The 26,204-nt window shown below is 43.3% G+C and overlaps 1 protein-coding gene across 1 annotated transcript in view; it reads left to right on the top strand.

The window, feature by feature from the left end:
* Positions 1 to 24,942, top strand: part of LOC123762933 (uncharacterized) — a 55,910-nt gene extending 30,968 nt beyond the window's left edge. Inside the window, exons 3-9 of the mRNA XM_045749737.2 lie at positions 9,448 to 9,636; positions 11,564 to 11,722; positions 13,128 to 13,438; positions 13,918 to 14,026; positions 14,575 to 14,710; positions 17,160 to 17,324; positions 19,964 to 24,942. Coding sequence (XP_045605693.2) covers positions 9,448 to 9,636; positions 11,564 to 11,722; positions 13,128 to 13,438; positions 13,918 to 14,026; positions 14,575 to 14,710; positions 17,160 to 17,244 — 989 coding nt within the window. The 3' untranslated portion in view covers positions 17,245 to 17,324; positions 19,964 to 24,942. The remainder of the gene's footprint in view (positions 1 to 9,447; positions 9,637 to 11,563; positions 11,723 to 13,127; positions 13,439 to 13,917; positions 14,027 to 14,574; positions 14,711 to 17,159; positions 17,325 to 19,963) is intronic.
* Positions 24,943 to 26,204: the final 1,262 nt, after the last annotated feature.

The raw sequence follows: 26,204 nt of genomic DNA, 5'->3' as shown, positions 1-26,204 counted from the left end.
AAGATGAAGAGGGGAAATGGGGGGGGGGGAAGAGGAAAGGGGAGAGGGTTAGGGAAAGAGAGGTGAGAGAGAGGGGTGGAGAGGTTATGTTGGAGGGAAGATAAGTGAAGAGGGTGAGAGAGGGAAGATAAGTGAAGAGGGTGAGAGAAGAAGAGGGAAGATAGGGGAGAGGGCAGATAGTGGAGATCCCTGTCCTCTCTCTCTCCCCCGCTCCTAATCAGGAGAGGGGGATAGAGACCCCGGCACAGCTGGAAACCCCCCGACTAATAGTTCATAAAACATTAATATTCATAATTTAGATTGACGTCGGGTATTTTAGTCATGTGTGTTATTATTACCAGTATCGAAGGCGTGTTAGGGAGCCACATCACACCGTTGTCAATACCCGTCAAGGCCAGGTGAGGAAGGCAGGTGCAGTTACACCTGTGTGATTGTTTTCTAAATGAACATGAAAAAATTGGCATGCATATCAGCTGGACTCGAAACTCATCATCATATTATTAAACCTCATTAATTTGTGTATATTGAGAATTCTAGGATACATGCATATATTTGTACATTTATATTTGTGAGTGTGTGTCTGTTTGCTTAATTGTCCAAGGTTGGAGGCCAGACGCTTCGGGCTAGCCTCACACCACTTTGCAGGGTGACTGGTGAGGGGCATGTGACCAGCATGAGCGAGTCAGGTTCAGCCCTTTTCTACCATTAAAGGATTGCAGGGTGGGGTCGGATACCATGTCGCCCTCCCCTCCCCCTCCCCCATGAAATAAGTGGAAGGTGGTTGGCAGAGTCTATAAAATTTCATCATTTATGTGCGGGGGGGAGTGTGAGGGGGGGCTGGTGGTGGTGGTGGTGTGGGCCTGTAATATGAAGCTTGTGGTGTGAGAGTGAGGGTAACCGGTCCCGTGCTGGATGTGGTCCAGGGGTGACCAACCAACCAACCAACCAACCAACCATTTGTTAGTGTCCTCGCACACCAACCCAAGATTCGGCAGCACGGTCGCCATGTTGTCTCTCCTCACATTAGATTTTTTTGGGTGACCAGTTGGGCCGGGGTTGGTGTAGAGTTGGGCGAGGAGGAGTGTTGACTCTCCTGGGCCGGCTCCTACCTCACCAGAGGCGCCGCGCCCTGGGGGGGTGGGGGGACGGACAATTAACCAGTCACTTTGAACTGTTGATAACCGCAGATGAAGACCCCTACAATAAAACTTATCGGATCTCGTTAAGAAACAACTTGGGTTTGAACTTGCTGCTTAAGTTGGCCAGCGTCTGTGAGGTTCAGGGTAACTTGTGCAGTCAGTCAGGTTCCTTAATTCTTAACGTAAGAGGACAGAGTGAAGGCAGAGTCCTCGACTCAACAGTTCCCACTAAACATTCGTCTCGTCAAGCTTATATGTGTTTCCTGTCTGACCACTTGGATGTTTAGTGTCTATGGGTGACATAGCATTATGATCTCATCCCTTGTTAACTGCATGTTTGTCAACCTTTTACGCATTTATCATATCTCCTCTGTGTGTGTGTTTCTAGAGCATTGAGATCTTTAGCCGTCACATGCTTTCATTACCGGACTAGTTTAAGGTACCGGGATGGCAGGAGCACTGGGCAAGTCAAGACAAACTTGCTACAATGCCGTAGTGCTTCAATGGAGGTTAATGGAAGAACCAATAGATGTGTAAGTGTATTAAAACCAAATTTTCGGATGTAACCTTCATTCTTTCTCATAGTGGTGTATACAGCGTGTTCTGAAGTACAACATTGTCTACAGGACTGTGAGAAAGGATGTAAGTTGCATTCCGAAAATTTGTTTTTAAGTCACTTACATATATACAGTGTCTTTCCTGAACAAATCCACAAGGGCCGTGACGAGGATTCGAACCTCGTCGAATCGTAAAAGCCTGGTTTGTGCCTCGGAGAGGCTACGGGATCCAGTAAGTTTAGTAGAACTTCGGTTTCAACCCTTTTAACCCTGTCGTAGCTCAGTCGATTAAGACGGTGTCTGGGATGCTCCCGGACGCAGGTTCGAATCCTCGTCACGGCCCTTGTGGATTTGTTCATTTGATGCATCACGTTAGTGTGATCTATGTGTGTAGTGTCTTTCCTCCTGGACGCAAGGTAGGTCATGCACAGTAGTGTGAGACATTACTGGTCGAGTCCTCGTGGCCGTCCTCTCACAGTCCCCAAGTATGTACAGTGACGCCCAAGTTATACTGGTCATGTGCTACTGAAGTAATTAATTCCGTGCTTATGGTTGTGTGTGGACATTGAGCTTTGGTGAGACACCAGCGGCCGCCTTCCTCCTGCTCCCAGTCTCCTCACCGGCGTTGTACTTGAAGGCTCTGATGGCTGATTGATGAAGATTAAGCCACCCCAAGAGGTGGCACGGGCATGAATAGCCCTGTAACATGAAGACACTGACCACTAAGTGAATTCATAGTTGTCTCGTTTGTGCCACATCATCCAGCAGCAGCAGCGGGTGTAGCCACACATATTTATTTATTTATATACAAGAAGGTACATTGGGTTTGAGAGACTACAAAGCATAGTATTTACAATCTTGTAAAGCCACTAGTACGCGCAGCGTTTCAGGACAGGTCCTTAATCTAACAGATAATTTTTTAAGTAGACACAATAAGGTGTACCTGGCACCGCCATCTCTCCACGCCAGGGAAAATATATCGTTTGAATTGTGATGCTGACCACCAGCTGATGACGGTGACGCATCCAGAGTGTTATGAAGTAACCCCCCTACCCCCCCTCCCAACCACCCCCCCTCCCATCAACCACCCCCTCCCACCAACCACCCCCACCCGCTGCCCTTCCTCACTCGCCCAAAGCCAGAACCCCCACCCACCCCCCTAGGTCCTCCTCATCCCTCCCTCACCTACACTTTCCCATTGATCTAACTAACTCTTTGTTCATAATTTTGTACCGTTCTCTAATGGTCTAACCTACCCAAATTATTTATATTATTATTTCTGTTTATTTTTAACTAAAACTTAATGCTAATTGCGCTGAACTACAAGTTGATGTGTATAAAAGTCATAAGATCACATCCCTGCTGCATTGGTCTTCTTGCTTTGTTCTGAACATTTCCAGAATTCACATAAATAATTGGGTGGTAGGCCATCCAGAAGAGTGGTGCATACTCGAGAAAGGATGTTGTTGTTATAGATTCAGCTACTCGGAACAAGTTCCAAGTAGCATGGGCTATGGTGAGCCCGTAACTCACCTGGCACAGGAGCGGGGCAAGTAGCACGGGCTATGGTGAGCCTGTAACTTACCTGGCACAGGAGCGGGGCAAGTAGCACGGGCTATGGTGAGCCCGTAACTTACCTGGCACAGGAGCGGGGCAAGTAGCACGGGCTATAGTGAGCCCGTAATGGACTTACCTGGCACAGGAGCGGTGCTGTGTGGTGATCTCACAAGAAAGGAACGAACCTGTGCTTTTATACAATGTTTTGCAACTACTGCTGGCGAGAGGGTATATGAGATGTGCCTTAGGGCTGCATTGCTCACTAGCTTGAGCACTTGGCTCTTCACGGTCACTTTAGGAGTCGAACTTCATCACTCAAGAAGGCACCGTGATGACTGAAGGCTGTGGCACTCCTCGGCACATGTCACGGTCATGCACCTCCCCGAGGGAAATATTACGGCAAGGGAGGGGGGAGGGGTAAGTAATGAGCCTAGTACCAGTCAGCATTTCCTCTTTCTGCTTCTCTTACCCACTCTGCCCTAACACTTGCCCTGCGGGATCTCTTGCCTCAGAGCGCGAGGTTCTAGCCTTTTCGTGTGTGGACGGAGGAGGATGGGAGGGGGGGGGGGGGGAGCTTCCTTTGTGCTGATCCTGCTGCTTCGTCCCCGCTGGGCTTGGTGTTGTGCCAAACCTGCTCTCAGATACCTGCATGCACAAGCGCTTTGATGCAAATTTGAGAGAGAGAGAGAGAGGGAGAGGGGAAGAAAGTTAGAGAGAGAGAGAAATTAGAGAGAGAGTGAGTTAGGGAGAGAGGGGGGGGGGCGGGCAAGGCACCAACAGACCCCCTCCCCCCACCTGGAGCAGCAGCAGGTGGTGGTGCTCAACACGTCAGCAGCCTCCTGACGTGTAGCGGCGCTGTACCAGAGGACAGAGAGGATAATTGCGACGACAACTCGTGGTAATGTGATGGAAAGTATTGTACTTACTGTCCTGACTTGTCTTGCTGGGGAGGGGAAGGGGGGGGGGAGTATTGACATCCTGGAAGTGAGAAAAGGGGGACATTGTTTAGGCAGGTGTGTGGGGGGGGGAGGTAATGGTTGTGTTGGTAATCAACCTCCTCCTTGTAACCCATTTCATTCAGATAATATTCCCCCTCCGTGGGGGTGGTGGAGGTGGGGAGCCTAGCAGCGGTGCCGTCAACACGACTGTGAATGGGAGACATCTCTCGTCACGTAGGGTACAGTCGCACCTCCACAGAGCTCCAGTATCAGCTCTTGATACTGGTAATGGCTCAAAAGGGCCACCACTTACGGGCTATTCATGCCCGTGCCACCTTTTGGGTGGCTTAATCTTCACCAATCAATCGACGACTGTGAATTGTATATCCCACGTTGTCACCAGTACCAAGGCGCCCTAGTCAGCCAGCAGGTACCTGACGAGCTCCGTGGTATCCATACCAAGAGCAAGACGTGTGGAGGCGTAAACAAGAGAGTCGCTACACAACTCCCCCGCCCAGGCACGGGTGACAAACAACGCCGGCCAACACTCACCGTGACCGACATTATAATTTACAACCTCCCCCACCACCACCACCTTCTCCCTGCCAGACCACATGTGGAAAACAGTAGAGGAGCGTACCTACGAGGTGCGTGGGGCCCACCCGCCCATGATCTCCCGCGGGGTCAGGGCCGCGTCATGTGTGACTGTGTAAGGAACCAGAGTAAACTCTCACCCGAGAGGCCCCGCCCGCCCCCTGTGGTAGGGGGATGGAGGCTGCCAGGGGAGAGGAGACCCACGCAACACACTGCTCACTGGAGCCGTGTTCAGGCTGTAAGCTCGATACCCCAATCTTGATTTACTCTAAGTAGGGATGATGACCTGTGTGATATTCAATGAAGTTGAATCTTGTGTGTAGAGGTTAAAGCGTACCCAAGTACAGTGTCAGACTCTTACGGGCTATTCATGCCCGTGTCACCTCTTGGGTGATTTAGTCTTCATCAGTCAGTGTCAGATGGTCGGGAAACTGGCGACGAATGTGACGAGTCTGTGAAAGAGCACAGGCAAGGTGCGGCTCTCAGCACAGGCAAGGTGCGGCTCTCAGCACAGGCAAGGTGCGGCTCTCAGCACAGGCAAGGTGCGGCTCTCAGCACAGGCAAGGTGCGGCTCTCAGCACAGGCAAGGTGCGGCTCTCAGCACAGGCAAGGTGCGGCTCTCAGCACAGGCAAGGTGCGGCTCTCAGCACAGGCAAGGTGCGGCTCTCAGCACAGGCAAGGTGCGGCTCTCAGCACAGGCAAGGTGCGGCTCTCAGCACAGGCAAGGTGCGGCTCTCAGCACAGGCAAGGTGCGGCTCTCAGCACAGGCAAGGTGCGGCTCTCAGCACAGGCAAGGTGCGGCTCTCAGCACAGGCAAGGTGCGGCTCTCAGCACAGGCAAGGTGCGGCTCTCAGCACAGGCAAGGTGCGGCTCTCAGCACAGGCAAGGTGCGGCTCTCAGCACAGGCAAGGTGCGGCTCTCAGCACAGGCAAGGTGCGGCTCTCAGCACAGGCAAGGTGCGGCTCTCAGCACAGGCACATTTACCACCCAAACTTCGCCTCCATTACCAAAAAAGAAAATCAGCTGGACAATAAAATTTTAATAATGGTAGTTTAAGACGAAATATATAAAACACGGTCAAAATTAAATGAACAAATAAAACGATCAAGCGGTAAACATTAATTGCGAAATATAGATCTTTATTGCGATACAAAAAAAATCACATTAATGTGATGTATTATTGAGAAAATCAGTTTGAACCATGAGAAGGATTCGAAGTTACACTCTTGGGTATTCCTGGCACTCGTGGGTTTAAGGCGTGCTTGGGTGTACCCAGGGTGTTGGTTCGAATACTCCTCTCCCAGGTAACGATACTCCAGAAATATTCAGCGTCGGCTTCGCCATTGACTCCTGAGGCGTATCGAGGCAGTGGAGACATTAAGGCAGTGTTGAGGACCCAGCTGTCCCAAGTGCTGGTCACAAGATCGAGGACGTGTGTGATTATTTCCAACACACGTCAGCCTGTTGTGCATGTCAATTATACCCCGAGCATCCCATTAAGCTCGCGTGAAAGTTCCTTGATCATGGTGGGTGTGTTATAAGCAGCCGTGCAGTGAATTGTAGCATTTACTGCAGTCTTAAGTTTAGTGAAACACCTAAGATGTGTTGTAGAGATTCGCGGAGTAATGACATTTCCCAAACCATGTATGTGTATTAGTATGTCACATATGCACGTATTTAATAAGTCAATATTGACTAAGAAAGTGCGAGAACGGGTTGGTGTGTAGGTTGCATAAGATGAGTCACAGTAACGTGGCTGAAGATACGATGACCAAATAACACATCAGAAGAGGCAGAAACGACAACGTTTCGGACCATTATCAACACACGACTTGATACTGGTCCAGGACGGACCGAAACGTCGTCGTTTCTGCCTCTTGTGATGTGTGGTCTGGTCATCGTGTGTATGGTTAAGAGTAATGAACTAGTTACTTTAATTTACACATGGTTGTATCACTGGTCGATTCTCCCTCAGATATACCGAAAGATATAGATATTATGCCCGAAACGCTTTGTGTAATAGTGGCTTTAGGCATTGTATGTGCTAGCTCTATCGATAAATCTATAAATTTTTGTATAACCTCTTATATGTATGTACTTTACCTGAATAAACATTTGAATTTTTTGAATTTGAATACATGTGTCGTCCCCGTTAAAGGGAACCATGTCATAGTAGTAACACGTTAACAAACTTGATGGAACTGAAGCTCTAATTCCCAGCTTCACAGGTTTAGTTACACGCGACGTATACTCTATTCGAATTAATTATGGATTTTGTGCTGTTGCTCTAAGCACTTACTCTTGTTGCTAAGCGGTACGAGTAGTTGGTCATATTGCATGAGCATTATTGCACACAGTATACCACCTATAAGCCTGCATTGTCTCCATTCCAACTATACTTCTGCCCGAAACGCTGCGCGTATTAGTGGCTTTAGGCACAGTATGTACTAGCTCTATCTAGACATCCAATATTCTGTTTGTAACTCATCTTGTATGTATGTATCGACTTGAGAATGGTCCAGGACGGACCGAAACGTGGTCGTCCCTTCACCTTCTAGTGTGTGGTCTGGTCAACATACTCCAGCCACGGTATTGTGACTCATCGCCTGCACTTGTATGCATGTACTTTTACCTGAATAAACATTATTTTTTTACTGTTTATTGTTTACTGTTTTACTGTTACTGTTCGTTTTGTGGTCAGTACTATAGACCAACCTTCACTAACGACCACACCTACCATCTCTAAGTATAAAATATGAACATGTAATCCACATGTAGAAGCTATGAATGGAGACGTGCGTCGTTTCTGCCACTCTGTAGATTCCCTTAACGGGACAGACGTTTGGGCAAGTTTCCTTTCACCTGAAGCACCTGTTCATCTACCAGTAAATAGGCACATGGAAATAGGTAACTGTTGTCAGCTGCGTCTTGAGGAAGGTCAGTCGGTGACCTAAGTGGACTTCAATAAGGGGGGGAGGACCCCACCACAAGTTGTGGGGGGGGGGTCTAGTTCAACTGGGTATACAGAGTATACTCCCCCATAGGGGGGAGGGGGTATACTGCCACTTGGCTGCCAGATGTAAAAGTCAAATACGGACATGTTTACATCTTATTAACACTGAGGGTGTTATTATTTTCATTCGGTACACTAAGTTCCTTGGTGTGGTTACTTAACCCTCTCCCTCCCCCCCCCACACCTGGGCAGGTGTTGGGGGGGGGGGGCGGTTACTGTCACCCCCCCCCCCCCACCCACACTAACGTCTGGTAACGCAACACTCTGGAAGGGGGAACATTACGGGCCAACAGTCCACGATGAGCAGGTATACCACATACTGGTGAGGAAATATACTTCATACTCTCAGGTGAGGAGGTATACCACATACTCACACAGGTGAGGAGAGTATCAGGGTGTCTGAGGCAAAGGGTGCTAACAGTCAAACGAAAGGTGGCAACGCCCCTGAGCTCTGAGACACTCTGAACGTAACTGTGTGGGTGTATTCACCTAGTTGTGCCTTGCGGGGGTTGAGCTCTGCTCTTTCGGCCCGCCTCTCAACTGTCAATCAGGGTGAAAAAACTCTGCCCATTATTTTCCCATCATCGCCGGGGATCGAACCCGAACCCAAGGATTACGAGACCCCAGGCGCTGTCCACTCAGCCACAGGCCCCTGTACGTGTGTGCTCATGCGTGTGGGCTGGTACATTTTTTCCCAGCATAGTCTAATTCAGTAAGACGTAGACTTGAGCACAATTTACTTACGGTTTAGGAGAGACGTGTGTAAGAAGCACAGTAAATAGTGCCATGGCCATGATACACTGTTGTTTGGGTCGAACTCTTACCACTTTGTTTAATAGTCTATCTGTATCCTAAGCAAGAATGTTTGAATATGGAATTAAGGAGCTCACTCAGCAACTCCTGTTGCAATTATACTGTAAATCGCCATTCTATTCGTTGAATCGGTAAACTGCAAGTGATATTTTTATCTTGCAATGCAAGAGACGGGCAGGGGGGGGGGGAGGGAGGCGGGGGTAGAAAGTGTTACATCACGGACTTGTTAGTATGCTGGGGCAGTGTAGCAGGCGATGGTATTCCCAATGTCTGTAGTCACTCACTCTCTCTCACACACCACCTGGTGTGGTGGGCCTGGTGGCTGAGTGGACAATGATCGGGATTCGTAGTCCTAGGGACCGGGGATTGATCCCCGGCCATGGCGGAAACAAAGTAGCAGAGTTTCTTTCATCCTGATGCGCCTGTTCACATAGCAGTAAATAGGTATCTGGGAGTGACGGCTGCTACGGGCTGCTTCCTGAGGGTGGGGGGGGGGGTTGAAAAAAATTGATTGACAGTTGAGAGGCGGGCCAAAAGAGCCAGAGCTCAATCCCCGCAAGCACAACTAAGTGAATACACACACACACACACACACACACACACACACACACACACACACACACACACACACACACACACACACACACACACACACACACACACACACACACACACCTACACACACACACACACACACACACACACACACACACACACACACACACACACACACACACACACACACACACACACACACTCACTCACTCACTCTATTTCCTGTCCCCAAGCCTGCTTCCCTGTATGAAGTAGTGGCAGTAACGTGGAGCGTATTACAGGTGCTGGGCTGGAGATCCTGGGCCTGAGTCTGGATGGCGGGTCCAAGGAGTACCTGGAGGTGGGCTCCAAGGCACAGTTCGTGCTGAGGTGCGACTACAGGACGGGCTACGACGACCCCGTGCAGCAGGTCCGCTGGTTCATGTTCGGCTACCCGGTCTACACCTGGAGGGAACACCACAACCCCACAGGTACTCTCCCTCGCTCTCCTAGTTCATTTATTCCACTTGCAGTAGTCTTAAAATACTCGAGAAAAACGGTGAGTATACCATCCAACATCCTTCCCTCTAAACCTAAATATTTACCTTGCTATGCGAAGGAGGCGTTCACTGCGCCACTAACACTGAATTCCAACCTTTCCCCGGCAGGCAGGCAGGCAGGCAGGCTGGCAGGCTGGCAGGCTGGCAGGCTGGCAGGCTGGCAGGCTGGCAGGCTGGCAGGCAGGCTGGCTGGCAGGCAGGCTGGCAGGCTGGCAGGCTGGCAGGCAGGCAGGCAGGCAGGCAGGCAGGCAGGCAGGCAGGCAGGCAGGCTGGCAGGCAGGCTGGCAGGCAGGAGGGGATGCTGTCTGCAGCATCACTTGGTCTCCATAGAGGAGAGGAAATGCGATGACGTGATTCACCTTTATCCTTATTTAAAAATTCTTGAGTTACATTTCTCGTAGTTCTTCTACTTGTCTACTTGTCTTCTCGGTACCAAACGCTACCGAAGACTGTTCCAGATTGTCTTGGAAGACTGTGTACCTCATCTACGTCCCTCAAGGCCAATGACTCTGACCAACCTCCCTAGGATACATCCCACAATAGTCTCTTAACTCCTGGGTACCTATTTACTGCTTAGTGAACAGGAGCATCAGGCGTAAGGGAAAAAAAGCTAGTGCCTTAACGTCTATAGTCCTATTCTGGAATCGAACCCTGGGACCATTCGGTTAAGTCGACTGTTTTGACCATTGCTCAATGTTTATGGAATCGCCTAATGGTCTTTTTAAGCATTTCTCTTGCGGTGTGAAGTTTGATGTGTCTATATAACATCATTTATAATCTGACTACATCCTCCCCTCGCACCTTCCCTCTCACGCTCAAGTAATTTTAATATATATTTCTCATTTAGGTGTTGAGTTTACACCCTTCTCGTCCTGGTTTACACCCCTTGTGTCCTGTCGTCCTGGGTCCACCCCGTGTCGGCTCCTCTCTCTTTGACCATGTAATCATATCTCTTTCCATTTCTCCAGTATTGTAGGATTTATATATATTTCGGACAGTCGTCATAAATCGGGTCTTTTACGTCACAGACTAGTGTGTGTGTACACGTCTTCAAGGCTGGGATACAATTTTATTGTACACATGAAACAACATATGTTGTGTGTGTGTCAGTTGAAGTCGCTTGTTTTCACAACTTTTTGTAATTACCAAAGTGTAGAGCAACGCTCGTGGTGTCCCGTCTTCCTAGTACTTATTTTGTCATATGATGCTTTCAAACTACTAACTGTCTTAACATCCACCGCTTCGCACTTATTAACTTGTTCCAACAATCTAAGACTGTGCAAAGGATAATTTTCTATTTTGTTCCATCTTTGCCTCATTAGCTCTTAATCTATGACCTATTCTTGAAGTTACAGTTTTCAGGACTCGGTCAATTTTGGCGATTCCGGTCGATATTTTGTATGTAGTGATCATATATTTGGTTTTTATAATGTAGAATTGTAAATGCATTAAGACTTGCAACTACACTAAGATTGTTCACTTTTGAGTAAATGCTACAAAACTCTTCAGGCATGCTTCACCCTTACATTGTGAAATTAAATTGTATTTTAAACATATTAAATATATAAATGGGAAATGTTCTTTACATATGCTGTAATTGCAATTTGTTCTCGGTGGTTATAAGATTTCATAAGCAGAGCTGAATTGTTCTCATCCCTATCTTAGTTTATAAACCTGGTTAGCACAGTATGTATGTCAGACAACCGAGATATGCATATAAAAGTTGTAAGCAGCCGATAATAGTCCATATCATGCATGGAAAACAAATATTCCTGTCTGTGCTGTGTATAGCCAATTGTTTCCATCTTGCCTTAAGCTTGAATTTTCTCATCCATTTCAATCCACTTTGTGTGGGCAGTGTCGCACTCACTGCTAGGCCTGGTGGACATCAACCCAGCGAAGGAGCCTCACAACATCCACTTCACTCACGTTGACTACACCTTGGCTGGGAACTACACCTGCCAGGTCTCCGCCGCCACCGCCACTGTCGAAGACACCTACTCCCTCTACGTTATAGGCAAGTTCCCTAGCTGGCCCTCGTCAGCCTTGTTGCCAGGGATGGGAGCCCAGCGCTCTCCTCCGCCCTGTTAACCCACCACTCATCACATCAACTAACAGAATTGAAAGATGGTCTCTTAAATCATCTATAATCATTAGCGTCTGTAATTAGGGATTAGTGTTCAAGTCTCGGTTATCTTTACTGAATTATTAATACTGTTTGTCGCGGCAAACCTAAACGATACTGAGAAATTGAATTGAAAATTGAAATAAGTTTATTGATGTAAAATACACACAAAGAGATGAGGTAGCTCAAGCTATTCTCACCCCGTTCAGTACATCGTGTTAATACATACATATACACACATCACAAACAATAAACATATTACCAAACATTCTGAGAGATAAACATATACATTTCCTCCTTTACACAAGTAGTATGGTATCAGACGTACTGAGAGGATCACTGGCACTGAGCGGGGATTGAACCAGCGTATAGGAGAGTGCCAGACGCGCGCCATACCTCTGTGTCACATGCTAAACAGTTATTTAATCTGGACACTACTGTTTCCTCTAAGGATTCTGTAGACCCCACCTATTGCCACAGTCTTTAGGAACAGTCCGCATACACTCTGGAGTAGGTATAGAGTTCTCCACCATTTCGCTCCCTTCAGATACACGAGGAAATCACAAATATGATATATCACGCTATTGTGATTTCGTGGTGTAAACGATATTCGTATCCTTTATCTACAGTAAAGCTTTCTAACATGAAGTCGTTTAAAATGTCTGTTTATCTGGTGGTCATATACGAACAAGTATGTTCAACCGCCTTCTAAAGTGTGTATAGCTTCTAACATTTGGTATGGAAGTTTACTACAGCGTAGTCGAGGTCACTTGGTCAAGCTGGAAGTCTAGTAAAACTAATAAGAATTTTCACTTGGAAACTTTCAAAGATGGTGTAAATCTTCCTGAAGATTTATCTTTACAGGTTAGTTTGTGGGGTTTCTTTCTGACTCAGGAATTATACTTTGTGAATACAGTACTAAAAGTTGCCTAATTTCAATGGCAACAATTCGCATTAGAAAAATGTTTACTTGACAGGAATACAGATTGTTGAGAAATTGACGCTGATAATCTGTTCAATGCATATATAATGAATTAAAATGCTCACAGTAAAAATGAGAAAATCTCAGTCATTTAGGTCTGTACATGACCTCATATCTATAAATGAATGACTGCTGGACGCAAACCTACCCTGACTTTGCGCCCTGGTGAGGCCACTCCAGACCAGGCCGACACCAGAGCGCAACTCCATAGTCTCCTGAGACTGATGGATGACCTCCTACTACCGGTGGGCATCGTAATGTTGTTAACACGTGTGTCCCATCACTTGGCGTCTGCTTACGTGTTCAGTGTTTCAGATGCGTCCTCTGCGCCCTACAACACTCGGGTGCAGGTGCTGAGTGTCATCAACAACAGCAGCGGCACCCACGAGGACAACAAGTACGAGGTCACAACCACTGAACCATCAAACATTGTAGAGTTTGAGAACGCTGACTGTACTCTAGTGTGGTCCTTCGTCACCCCCGCCATCTTCCCCAGACCCAACGTCACATGCGGCTACTACTCCTTTGATCACGACGACGTCATCCAGCGCCTCCCTGCTGGTCTCACCATGCACAAGTTTCCTAATGGTTCCTGGCGGGGCTCTTTCGAGTCCACTCATATAGAGGTCAGTATGGAGAGTCGGTGCCTCTAAGACAATAGCAACACGTTACAATAATTATGGCTCTTGTTATTAGCAAAATATGTTATGGCATGGGAACCCACTCTTGATGTTATTGATGTGTTTAATAGCAATAAGAACATTGTTCTTTTAATTCATTTAAGAATTCTGGCATTGCCAATTATTTTCACATATATTCTGAAAGGGAACACCTGATTTATCTGTAAATTTCATGCTACTGTGGGGTTTGACCACATATATGACAGGTGCGAATAGTAGAGAAATCTGTTTGAATCCCTCATTATTATTACTTTGAAATTAATAATTCATTATTTTTTATTTAATATTTGAGTTAAGTCAATCAAGAGACCAACCCGGTCTTTTATAAGACTTGTAAGGTTGCACAGATCTATCGGGTATAGAAAAATAAGTATTGTGTAATGTCAAAGTATATTAAGGCTAAATAGAAATGTTATTGCCGGCAGGTGGCCAGCATACCCAAGAACCACCGTCTTGGGTGTACCGTCCGCATCCCTGAAACCTCCTACAAGAAAGTTATAAAAGCTGACGATGACTTTATTGTTGATGCTCTAAGTAGGTATTAATAAGCTTCTGTACCAAGGTACATTTACTGATTAGTTGATGTGTATTATTTTATTGTTGATAGGACAGTAATCTATCTTATATGAATATTTAACCAGTATATTATTGTTAGTTTAATAGCGGTTTAATTCCATCCAAGTAATTTGGTAACTTTAATGTTGTTTAGCTCCTGTTGGGTAAGATGCTTTGAAATAACTACATCTTTAAACTTTTAAGAAATTTTAGGAAAGTTTTTACGGGTCTACGTGGTTAAAACCATCATAGCTTTAAGTAAGACGCTACATTTCTGTTGCTGAACGTATTTTACACCTCCTAAATTATCACTTATTTTCTACTGAAGGCTACGCTAAATTATCACTTATTTTCTACTGAAGGCTACATACTGGCGTTTCATTGCACTAAGCGCTCTAGTTTTTACTAGTGGACATTCACTAGCGGTAGATGTAAATTAATGTGTTTATATTAGCATCAAAATCTGTATATATTTTACTTGTTGATAACCTAATAATGCTGAAAATATTTCACAATTGTGTTGTCAGTTGACAACACAGGATGCCCGGGGCTGACGATGGATCATGCCCCTGGCCTAAATGTGGAAATTCAAGATGCCACTTACACTTGTCACGATGATGTCATACCTGCTGAAAGGAACGGAGCAGCTATTGCAAAGCTCAGGTCAGCATTTTATTAGTTCTTTATTATATCTTTGGGTCCTTGAGCCTCTCGGAATTTTTCCATTTTTTTTATTAAAGTGGTGTCCTGCCGTAGCTCCCCTTACCCTCAGGGAAATGCTTTAACATTGCACGAGAGTTGGGTCGCAGTAGCTTATGTTTACCTCGTGAACTGTGTATAAATGAGCACATGGCTCCTCTCCTAAAGGATCTTCCAGGTAGAAAATCCACGTGGGCTTGGTTGAACCTTTCAACGTCCAGTTCACCCTATTAAGAACAGACTCCACATTTTCCATTTAGTTCAATACCAAGGAAGCTGCAGCCCCCTCGACAAATTCAACTTCCAGTCATAGAACAAAACCACAGGTGGCAAGTTAGTTAAATACCAGGCGAGTTAGTAGCACAAGGAAGTTGAAAATTAACTCTAAAGTTCATTTTATAGTTTTAGTACCTGATGCTAAGAGATACGCTTTGATGATCTTGTCTACATTTTTAAAGGCAAAGTAGAAGTGAACATAAATTAGATGCAGCCACCTAAGTATAATCGGTAGAGGTGAAGTAAATTATCGCATGAGCCAGTAGACCCACTGCAGCCTCCTGACTTCCTATGTTCTTATGGTAGCTGAGGTAGTGTGCTGGATGTTCTATTGTTAAGTGTTTGCTCGCAGTTGATACAGGTAGTTGGTTGAGATTGTCTGATATGTAGTGGACTACATATATATATATACACTGTAGTACTATAAATGACATCCGCACATATTTCTTAACAATTACACGTACTGCAAATTACATCAAGGCGTTTGCCATCAACCAAATAATGAGACGCCTTGCTGTAAACAGAATCAGGTAAACAGGGATATAAGGCCCATCTGACCATAACATCTGGCATTACAGCCCCGCTCCTGTGCCAGGTAAGTCCACTACGGGCTCACCATAGCCCATGCTACTTGGAACTTTTTGTTCAGCATAGCCGAATCCAAAACAACAACAACAACAACAACATATGTTATGTCTGAACACAGCTCAGCCAGAAGTAACACCTCTGATCTACCTCAACCAACAGTCTCACAACATTGCAGCCAGCCCCAACATTCTCTTACCATCCTCGGTCCCACCAATTGTGGCCATTCTCTAACACCACTGGCACTCACTACAGAGTCTTACGGCTAAACATTATCACGACTGTTGTATCATACAGTAACCACTGCTGTAACTATTTACATCATATATCTTTAGTTGCCATATTGTGTGTGTATTGTCCAACACATCACAATGTTACAATACTCTTATATTCTACCATCTTTAACACCAACAACATCCAGCATACTGCCTCAATCTCCATAAGAACATAGAAAGTAAGGAGGCCGCAGTGAGCCTATTGGCCCATGCAGCACCTTACTACTTCACACTATGTTATTGGGTTGCTGCAGCTATAGTGCAGCAACTACTTGTCTGCCTTTGAAAATGTTCAAATCAGCAAAATGCATTTCTTAGCATCGGGCCATAATAAAACTGTAAAATGAACTTTGTAGAGTTAATTTTTCTGTTGTTCTCAAGTGAAGAAATATAAGAGAAGACACACACACAGAAAGTTCAGTAGAACTTCGGTTTCAACCCTTTTAACCCTGTCGTAGCTCAGTCGATTAAGGCAGTGTCTGGGATGCTCCCGGACGCAGGTTCGAATCCTCGTCACGGCCCTTGTGGATTTGATTATAAGAGAAGATTCCTGGTAAAATCATTGATCTCGTCCTTTGTCATATTCAATAGCATGTCTACACGAAAGTAGTATGTTCATGTACCCACCTGTGTAAAAAATAAATTGCTACTAAAAAGTATACTGTACATGCCCAAAAGTGCAAGTGGGTTTATTTATTGTACTTATCTTACCAATGTATCTTTCACTGTTCATATATATTCATGTTCACTTAGTGTGGCTCACTAGAGATGTTGATAGAAATTTAAATAATAATCACATTACCCAACCGTTTCGGTCCTAAATGGAGATTGAACCTTGTAATGTATCTTTATCATTTATCAATTCTGACTGAAATTACCTACTTAAAATTATCTGCTAGATTAAGGACCTGCCCGAAACGCTGCGCGTACTAGTGGCTTTACAAGAATGTAAATACTGTACTATCCAATGTATTCTCACAAACCCAATGTACCTTCTTGTATATATATAAATAAAATAAAAAAAAATAAAATAAAATAAAAAATAACCCAGATTCCTGGGTTGTGAACCAATATATATAGTCCACTGTGCCAAAGGACCAGTGTTGGCCTCTAGGTGGTCAGAGTATGTCAGACAACCCCTAACTAGCCTAGCTGTTGCCATGTGGGAAGAATGTATCAAGGAAACTGCAAACTACTCCATTTAACTATTAGGGCGCCATTAAGAAAATATTTGTTACTGTATATATAACTTAAAATAATGTGTTGTATGCTCTCAGTTGCCCAGCTGGTCATACTGCCAAGTTCCCCGATGGCTCTGTGAAGCGTGGTTGGCAGGTAGGAGCTCAGCTGCCAGGAGAATGATGTTGGCTGGCGCACCCGTAGCGATAAAGATAAGAAAAACTTGGGCACACTCTTCGACATTGCAGGACTACCTTACTGCGGTAGGTCAAGGCACAAAGCACTAAATGACATATTTTTTATGCACTGTGTTACTTCCAATTTAACAAGCCCTTACCATTAAGTACATACAGTATGACTGCAGCCACAATCCACTTTACTGTGGTTTACCATGATGGTTACATTTTTTTTAATGTAGGCCTATTAGCAGGTATGTGGGATTATTTTTTGTAATTTCCTACCCAATTCACATTTTCTTCTTCCAGTAGTGAAGATCTCGTGGTTAGCAAAGGTGAACAGTCCAAGTAAATGAAATTCACACCACTTGAACCTTCAACAAAAATTATTTGACAACCGCTAATCGCCGAACAACTCTTATGAACAACCTAATCCTTTCTTAGTTAGATCAGAAGGTCTAGGTGAAGAAGCCTTCTCATACTCTCACCTGGTGTTTTTTGATGAGTGGTTTATTGCACGATACCTACTGCACTTCTTTAATTGGTGACCAAGCGTAGGGGTCCTGCGTTTCAAACTTCAACTAGCATGTGTGCCACTTGATTTGCATGTCTCTTACCTTTGTCTTGCTACTTTTTTTCATTTACAGTTTCATTGATATTACAAGTGATCGACTTTCATCAGTTTTTTTTTTTTTTTTTTTTAGAATTTTGATTCCCCTTTAGGGAAGGAAACAATGCATTTAGAGTTGAATCAAGCTGGGCAGTTTTACATGAATTGCAAGTGAAGTGAGGAACTGGAACAATAGTGAATTGTGGTAGAGTTACAAGTGGCACTTTGGGTATTAGGGAGGGCCAAAATTCAGCAATGTTTGCAGAGTTTACACTTGAGTGAGACATTGAATGACTATTCCCTGGTTCCAGGCTACTTGTGCCCTTTTTCCCATTCCAGTGGGAAATTCCAAAAAAATATGGAGGTTGTTTACCTATGCTGGTAAAGTTGAGATTCAGTCTTCCAGCTAGTTCAGAACTTGATTCAGCTGTTCCATGATGTTCTGCAGTGTTCTTGTCACCTTTGGTCATCCCTGCTGTTGTAGCATTCTGGTTTGTTCTGGCTGAAGCTTCAGTCTGTGTTGATTTGCCAGTTATCTGTACCTCTGACAGGTTCGTTTGTCTTGTTTGCTACTAGTTGGGTCATTAGTGGTCCCCCTCACTCACTTTAGATGCCTAGTTCAACAGGCAAGTACTATACCCGATTAAATGGGCAAATATCCCTTTTTGCAAGGGCAAGTGTCTTGACTCTCTGGATGATGTATCAGGTTCGTCAATTTCATGCCTTGGATCATGGGGTTAGTGTGTCAATTCTTTTGGTACATGCACTAGGTCCTCAGGTGTGTGCCTCAGGTCTCTGGAACATTTCCTGGGTGCATGCTGTGGTTCCAGGGAGGCCTGGTATAGATCACTGCAGGTACCCTGCTTCCAGGGTGTGTGCCCCCATATCTATGAGTGCCCCAGCTTCTTCATGGATACCTTGGAGCATCAGGGGGTTGTCTCGGATCTTTGGATGAGTTTTTATTTCTCCTGGAGCATCCCAGTTCTCCAGGTGAGTGCTCCAGTAGTGTTTATTCTGGATCTCTGAGCAAAGGAAACAGTACCAGACCTGCTGGTTTATGCACCGAATCCACGGGGAAAGTGCCCTAAAGAGTCCAAGGTCAGTTTTAACCAATGTATGTTGTAGATTGCTAGGTGTGTGTTACAGGTCTTCAAGTTTTTTTTTTCCCCCAAGTGAAGGTCCTGGGTCACCATTCGAGAGCCACAGTGCCCTGGGAGGTGCCTCAGTTCTTAAAGAGGCACCCAAGATCTCTTGGGTGTATCTCAAATCAGGTGGCTAACGTCATGGATTGCAGGACAAATGTAATACAACTCGGTAATGTTTATTAGCACGAACAGTAGGGCCAACTTCAATCAGACTATGACCACTTGTGTTTGTACTTGCAATATGTCATAAATAATCCATATTGTTCCTCCAGCTGACTTGCTGTAAATGTATAAATGACCAGAAAATGGGAAGTCTCGCCAATTACTGTGACAGAGCTCTCTCGTCCCTATCAGTCTTCCATTGAAATCTTTGTACTGTTGACCTGTGCAGCTTTGGAGTGTGTCCTCTGGCACACAGTGCTTCACATATATTGCCACTGCTTTACTCTTGGTTGTTCTTGCTTATATAGGCAAAGGCTAAAGTGTAACTCAGAGCATCAAAGTTAAGGCACCTTCACTCTGTGATGTCAAACAACAATGTGACATGGCACAGCCCAATTATGAGAGGGTCTAACCTTATGCATGTGGTCATAAACCTCCTACCATTGATTGCGCAAGGTAATGTGCCCTTTAAAGTATTCAGCCCCATTACACAATTTATATATATCCCTAAAATATTGGGTACTGTGTTGGTCTGGGCTTTTTGTCTTCCTGGGGACAGTTCATAATTTTTTATTTCTTTGAGAACAGGGTTATTATAACAGCATTGTATATAATTACTTATGATATATACTGTAACATGGTTTGGGATCCCTAAATCATTCACTCATAAAAATCATATTGCATGTGACATTAGTTTACACTGCATTTATACATAGTAAAAAATGTAAAAAAATGTAAATTGAGTTTCATACATAGTATATTCTTGGTGATAACATAGTTTATGGTGTCTTTTTTTTTTCTGTTCACAGAGCCAGGAATGTATTCTTCAGCTTATGGGATTGGTGACAGTTTCTTGGTTGTCCTGTTGACGTTACTGTCTCTGGCTGTTATGTTTGGCCTTTGACACACCCCACCACCAGGAAGCACAGTGATGATTATTATTGTTTTCATTACGTACAGTGTTCCTTTACCCCACGAGTGGTAATTATAAGACATCTATTTAATTAGATAAAAATATTGTTGAACATGCCATATCACCCTGGTGTGTAGGGGTATGAGGGGACAGACTTGGTTATAGTAAGCAATATATGTATCAATACCTGGCAAATCTTGTTACGCCTATTCATTTAAGTGTTCATAGTCACCACCACTAAACAAGTTTTACACTGGACTGCAGTTGTGTGCTAACTGCTCAACTAAGAAGTTAATTTGTCACTGGTTATAATGTATTTAACATGAATGAGTTCTAAGTGGGTTTGATGTGTTTTTTGTGAATGATTTTAGCTTGATAACTAATATGGTAAATGTAAAGTGAATAATATTGCTGCTCTATTATGTGACTAAATTGGACTGGTAATTGCAGATCAATACAGCAGTGTGCATAATTCATCAAGTGATCACGATTGCTTGGTTAATTAATTTTGTTAGCTATGAATAACAAGTACATGTGCTACTTAGCCAAATGTAGTTTGGATAAGTTTATGATAAAAGTAGCAGTCAAAGTTGTGCAAGCTTAATATTGCCTCAAAATCTTTGCTTAATGAACATTTGGCTTTGTTACGTAACATTTCTTTAATTTCACTGTTGCAAGAATACAGCCAGGACAAAATTGTCTTGATGCAGAATTTATACCTATTGCAGCACTGTTAAAATTTCCATCACCAAGTAAAAGCACTGACAGTGTATGAAACTAAAGGAACATATATTGTTGAGCAACTAAGTTTCTATAATTTTTAAATGGGGATAAAAGAATTCACAGTAGTAGTTCGTTAAATATGAAGTGAAACACAATGTACTGTAATTTCGTGTACTGTAAACAAATCCACAAGGGCCGTGACGAGGAATCGAACCTGCGTCCGGGAGCATCCCAGACACTGCCTTAATCGACTGAGCTACAACAGGGTTAAAATCCACGGCCCTTGTGGATTTGTTCATTTGATACATCACGTTAGTGTGATTTCTGTGTGTAAAGTTAGTGTACTGTATATAGAATTTATAAGAGATGATGTACTTATGAAAATGTGTTACCTCATCTCTGGTGGGATAGTATAGAATAGCTTCTTTTCTGAATCATGTTATACACAGACAAATTATTGTCAAAGCAATATATTCATTATTCTAATGTATATCGCTACACATTAGCAACTTTCATACTTTTCAGTGATTATGTTCAAGCTGATGAAGAGTACTTAAATGAGCTAAATTAAGCAGTTCTATACTTGTAATTTTGTAATGCTGTGCTAACCATTCTCTTCATAAGCATCATGCGTTTTCAATTCTGTTATTATACTGTATTTACTATTTCATCTGGAGAGTTAGTTATGCTACAACCAGCTGATATCTTGACTGAGCACGAATCTGTCACGTCCAGATCAAAGATGCTGAGACACCTTCATCCTTTAGTTAGATAAAACATTTTAGTTTTCGAGCAGATGCAGCCATCTCACTCTTGCAGTGTTGAGTCAGGGTGAGGTGATAATTCATATGCATTTGGTCAATGTCTTGTTTTCAAATTTAATCTCTACAGTTGCTGGATAAATTTTCAGAGCCTAATTGACTTTTAATGTTTATGGTTGTGCAACAAGTGCAAGTCCTTAATGACTTTGTAATACATTACAGGTAGTTTTGGGTAACTATTTTTTTCAGTTGCCTCAGTTTGATGCTGTTTGTTTAATCTTTCTGATGTAATTTGTGATAATCTGCTTCAGCAGTGTACACTCATTCTAATAGTAATGTTTCATATCTGCCTTTCTTACCAACTAATAAATTTAAAATTATAAGCATTCATTTGCAACATCTCCTGTAGTTAAATATGTTCATGACATTCATATTTTGATTCCATACAATGGAGTGAAGGGGATATATGAACCCATGCTTTGTACTACATTCAGTACTATTGTATAATAATTTAAATACTGTAGTTATATTTCCCCTATACTGTACACCCGTATCCCTCAATCGTCCCACATGCTCTGAGTTCTGCTTTCACAAGAGTACAGGATTGTATTTGAATGTTTTCTTATTGGCACATTTTTATGGAAGTTTGTCAGTCAAATTTCAGATACTGACAAGTTAAGAAATATTGTTGGAGCAGGTCTAATAGCTCGGCATGGCAACAAATCTTAACTCGTCTCACATTCTGGGTTCTCATTAGGTTCTGCTTTCATGCAACTGTCCAAGTTAAAACTGCTCATGCTAGTATATATATTAAACATGTCTGACACTTTAAAGTTACAATTAAACTACTGTATAGACAAGGGCTATGTGGTAGGGTGGAAAACAAAAAGTTGGAGGAAGGTCACCCTGGTGTGTAGGGGTATGAGGGGACAGACTTGGTTATGGTAAGCAATATATGTATCAATACCTGGCAAATTTTGTTATTAGGTAAATTATATCATCAATAGTTTCAGTATTAATATTTACAGATTTCAGCATAATTTAATATATTGGTCTGAAGCAAGAGGCTGAAATAAACCATATACAGTAATCACAAAAAATAGTATTTACCCAAGAGCCACCATTTAGTGGCCTCAACGGATACAGGAAGACAGTACCATGTGAAAGGTCCCATCTATTAGTGTTCCTGAATATTTTTTCCAGTGTATTTAAAGCTAGTGCTGTCTTTGTTTTTATGGGTTTAATGAGTAGGCAATTCTATAGATTAAATTCTCCACTGGGTAAAAACTCTTTCATCTGTCATGCATTATGGTTTGCTGTGCTTGAACCTTTCAAGGAAGTGGTCTGACAAACTGGATTGTCTGCTAATTTGTTGTGCATTTTAATGACCTTAGATCAGCTATGTCATGTCTTGTTTGCAAAGTAGTTAGTCCTGAGGTTCTAAGTCTTTCTTTGTGGGAGGAAACTGTTCCTTGATTTTTGTTACTCTACACTGACTTTCTAATACAATGGTCTTTTTTGAAAGAGCAGTCCCCACCCCATCTCTGGTCTACAGCTAAATGACCATTTTCTTGTCATATCATTCAAAGGTCTTTGATTACTAACTAGAGTTTGATTATATTTATTGGAGCCAATAGAGCCTCCTCCAACTGCTTTCTCGCTGTCAATCTTCCTTTGTTTTCTTGTATTTGACTCGCAGTGCCCACATGGCTCCGGAGTCCTTTAATCCAGTCCATCCAGTGGTAGTCAAAATTCAACACTGACCTTATCTCTTATCGTTTCTTATCTCCAGCAGATTTAAGACAGTTGAGTTTTGCTAGGTTCCCAGCCATATTGGTGTTTCCTTCAATGAGCATGCGGATGGTGCCGCTAAGGAGGCTATCTGCACTTGTCCCATTTCCTGCAAAGGTGTTCCTCATTTCGACTTCTGCCCGGTTATTCATTCCTCAAGCTGTGCCCGTTGGCAGGGTCGTTGGTCTTCTGTTACTGATAACAAACTGCATGCACTTGAGGGTAGTGTCTCCCCATGACCCTCCTCCTACCACTACAAACGGCGGTGGGAAGTGGCTCTAGCGAAGTTACATATTGGCCATACATGTTGAACTCGCAGGCACTTTAAGGAGCAGGGTGGCGGTCCATTTTGTCCAAACTGCATTGTCTCTCACAGTTGTGCATATCCTTGTTGAATGTCACAACTTCCAGGAAGTGCGTGTGTTTTGCTTCCCAACCGTCCCTCGCTGTCACGTGTCCCTCGATAGAATCCTTGGCGAATCAGATATTTGATATCGTTTGCCTTGTGCACTTTTGTTTTAGTATTGGCATCCTTAGTGATACTTGGCACCTTTTGAATATCCCACACATCTGATGGTGCTTCATAGTCTTCCCTGGCTTGGCACCGTTTTATAATTACTTTAGCAGTTTCTACATTAAAAGTTTGTGTACACGTGTATCCCACGTGAACAATCTCTCATCAAACTGCCTTATGTTATATGCCTGAAGTACATTTAGATTTAACATTTATATATGCACACCAAGATCAGGCTGACAAGAAAAAAGGGGGGGGAGAGGAGAGACGAGTAATGATACTGTAAATAGTAGTTGGCAGGCCACAGTTTTGTAACGCGTGGTGTTTCCCTTTTTCTTAGCTTATTCATCCAGTTATTAGCCAGACCAGTGTATCAGAATGACACGCTTGCACATCTACAACATTTGACCATCAGTATATAGTACACTGATGTCAACCTTTGCTCTCATTCTTGACATGTCAAACATTTTACTGTTCTTTTGATGCAATAAATGACATGCATAATACATGGAACTGACTATTTGTACAACTAAAATTTTGGATTTCTTGTTTTTAATAAACCTAATAAGTTTAAGAGCTAGACTTAGTGAATCTTACTATTCATTCTACCAAAGAAAACATTAATACTACACTTATATATTAAATTTATATCTGTTCATAATCTACTGTAGATTGAACCGAGAAATTAAATGTCTAGACGAGAATTTTATTAACGCTTTGTGCCATATTTGACTAATACCTTTATGCCCAAGATGGTTTTCTTTACTGTTCTTAATATAATATTTTTAAAATTACCTAAATAAACATTAAACTATAGTACTGTATGTATTTAAGGTGAGCATAAAGGTGTTTCACCAAGACATTAAGTGATGCACATTGTGAAGCAGGGAATGTTACAGGCACAGCTAATTAACTTTCCACAAATTACTTACTGTAATAAAAACTGTTAATAGTGAATCATGTACTGTATATATATATAACCTGCAGTAAGGATACTTTTTCCTCTTTAATAAAGGCAAATATATGTATTTATTAGTGAATTATCTTTATGTACCTAGGAGAGATTTATAAAATACATTGAAGATTGCTGTATATTATTATTGCTAAACCTGATATGATCATTAATATACTGTAATAAAATTACATTACTGTAATAAAATTACTGTAATACATTAAAGTGGTTCTACAACTTTAAAGTGTTAGCGCTCATGAATTTTACATTTTGGCAAGAGCATGTTAATATACTGTAATTATTTATTGGATTATCTTTCTGGACAGTATACCCAAAATTCATTTCACATCCATTATGCCATTGAATGTACTATTTACAAGAAACCAATGTGCTTCAGGAATTTCAAACAAGGGAAGACTGAACAAATTGTGGGAAAATTTATAAGCAAAGTGGCACGTAATATGCATAATCATCCCTAAACTTATAGTCTATTCTCCTTACCTTGAGGTGCTTCCGGGGCTTAGCGTCCCCGCGGCCCGGTCGTCGACCAGGCCTCCTGGTTGCCGGACTGATCAACCAGGCTGTTGGACGCGGCTGCTCGCAGCCTGACGTATGAGTCACAGCCTGGTTGATCAGGTATCCTTTGGAGGTGCTTATCCAGTTCTCTCTTGAACACTGTGAGGGGTCGGCCAGTTATGCCCCTTATGTGTAGTGGAAGCGTGTTGAACAGTCTCGGACCTCTGATGTTGATAGAGTTCTCTCTAAGATTACCAGTTGCACCTCTGTTTTTCAACGGGGGTATTCTGCACATCCTGCCATGTCTTCTGGTCTCATGTGATGTTATTTCTGTGTGCAGGTTTGGGACCAGCCCCTCTAATTACTACCTCTGCTACCTCTGCTAAAGGTACCATCAAGCAAGATTGCATGCACAAGACTACTGAATCTATATTAAAATACTCTGAGGACACACTGAGAACTCGCCTTCACAATCTTAGGAGATAATAAACAAGCTGATATGACAACTACATGCAAGATCTTAGAGTAATAGAAGTGTATAAAAAAAGGCACTAAAACAGGAAGATTCTGGTGACCCCAAGAAAGAGGAATGTTAGAGTGGGGTGAAGAGAAGAGAAATGGACAGACCATTTATCTTCTATTTGCCCACAGATACAGGCAGTAGAGGAATTAATGTTCGACTGAAAATCCATGAGGAGGGCAAGGGGCAAAGCAATTATTCTGGATCAAGAGAGCAATAGAGTTAGGGGCCCCCAGTATAAACTGGAGGGGAAGAAAGGAATAACCACAGAAGGGACCAGGACGAACATCAATCATCGGGAAAGAACGGAGAAACCAAGATCAGAAGTTGGTTGTGGAAATTGGTGCAAGAGCTACATAT

This window comes from Procambarus clarkii, chromosome 47, assembly GCF_040958095.1.
Source record: "Procambarus clarkii isolate CNS0578487 chromosome 47, FALCON_Pclarkii_2.0, whole genome shotgun sequence".
Taxonomy (NCBI): Eukaryota; Metazoa; Arthropoda; class Malacostraca; order Decapoda; family Cambaridae; genus Procambarus; species Procambarus clarkii.
This window is presented reverse-complemented; position numbering and strand designations above follow the sequence as displayed.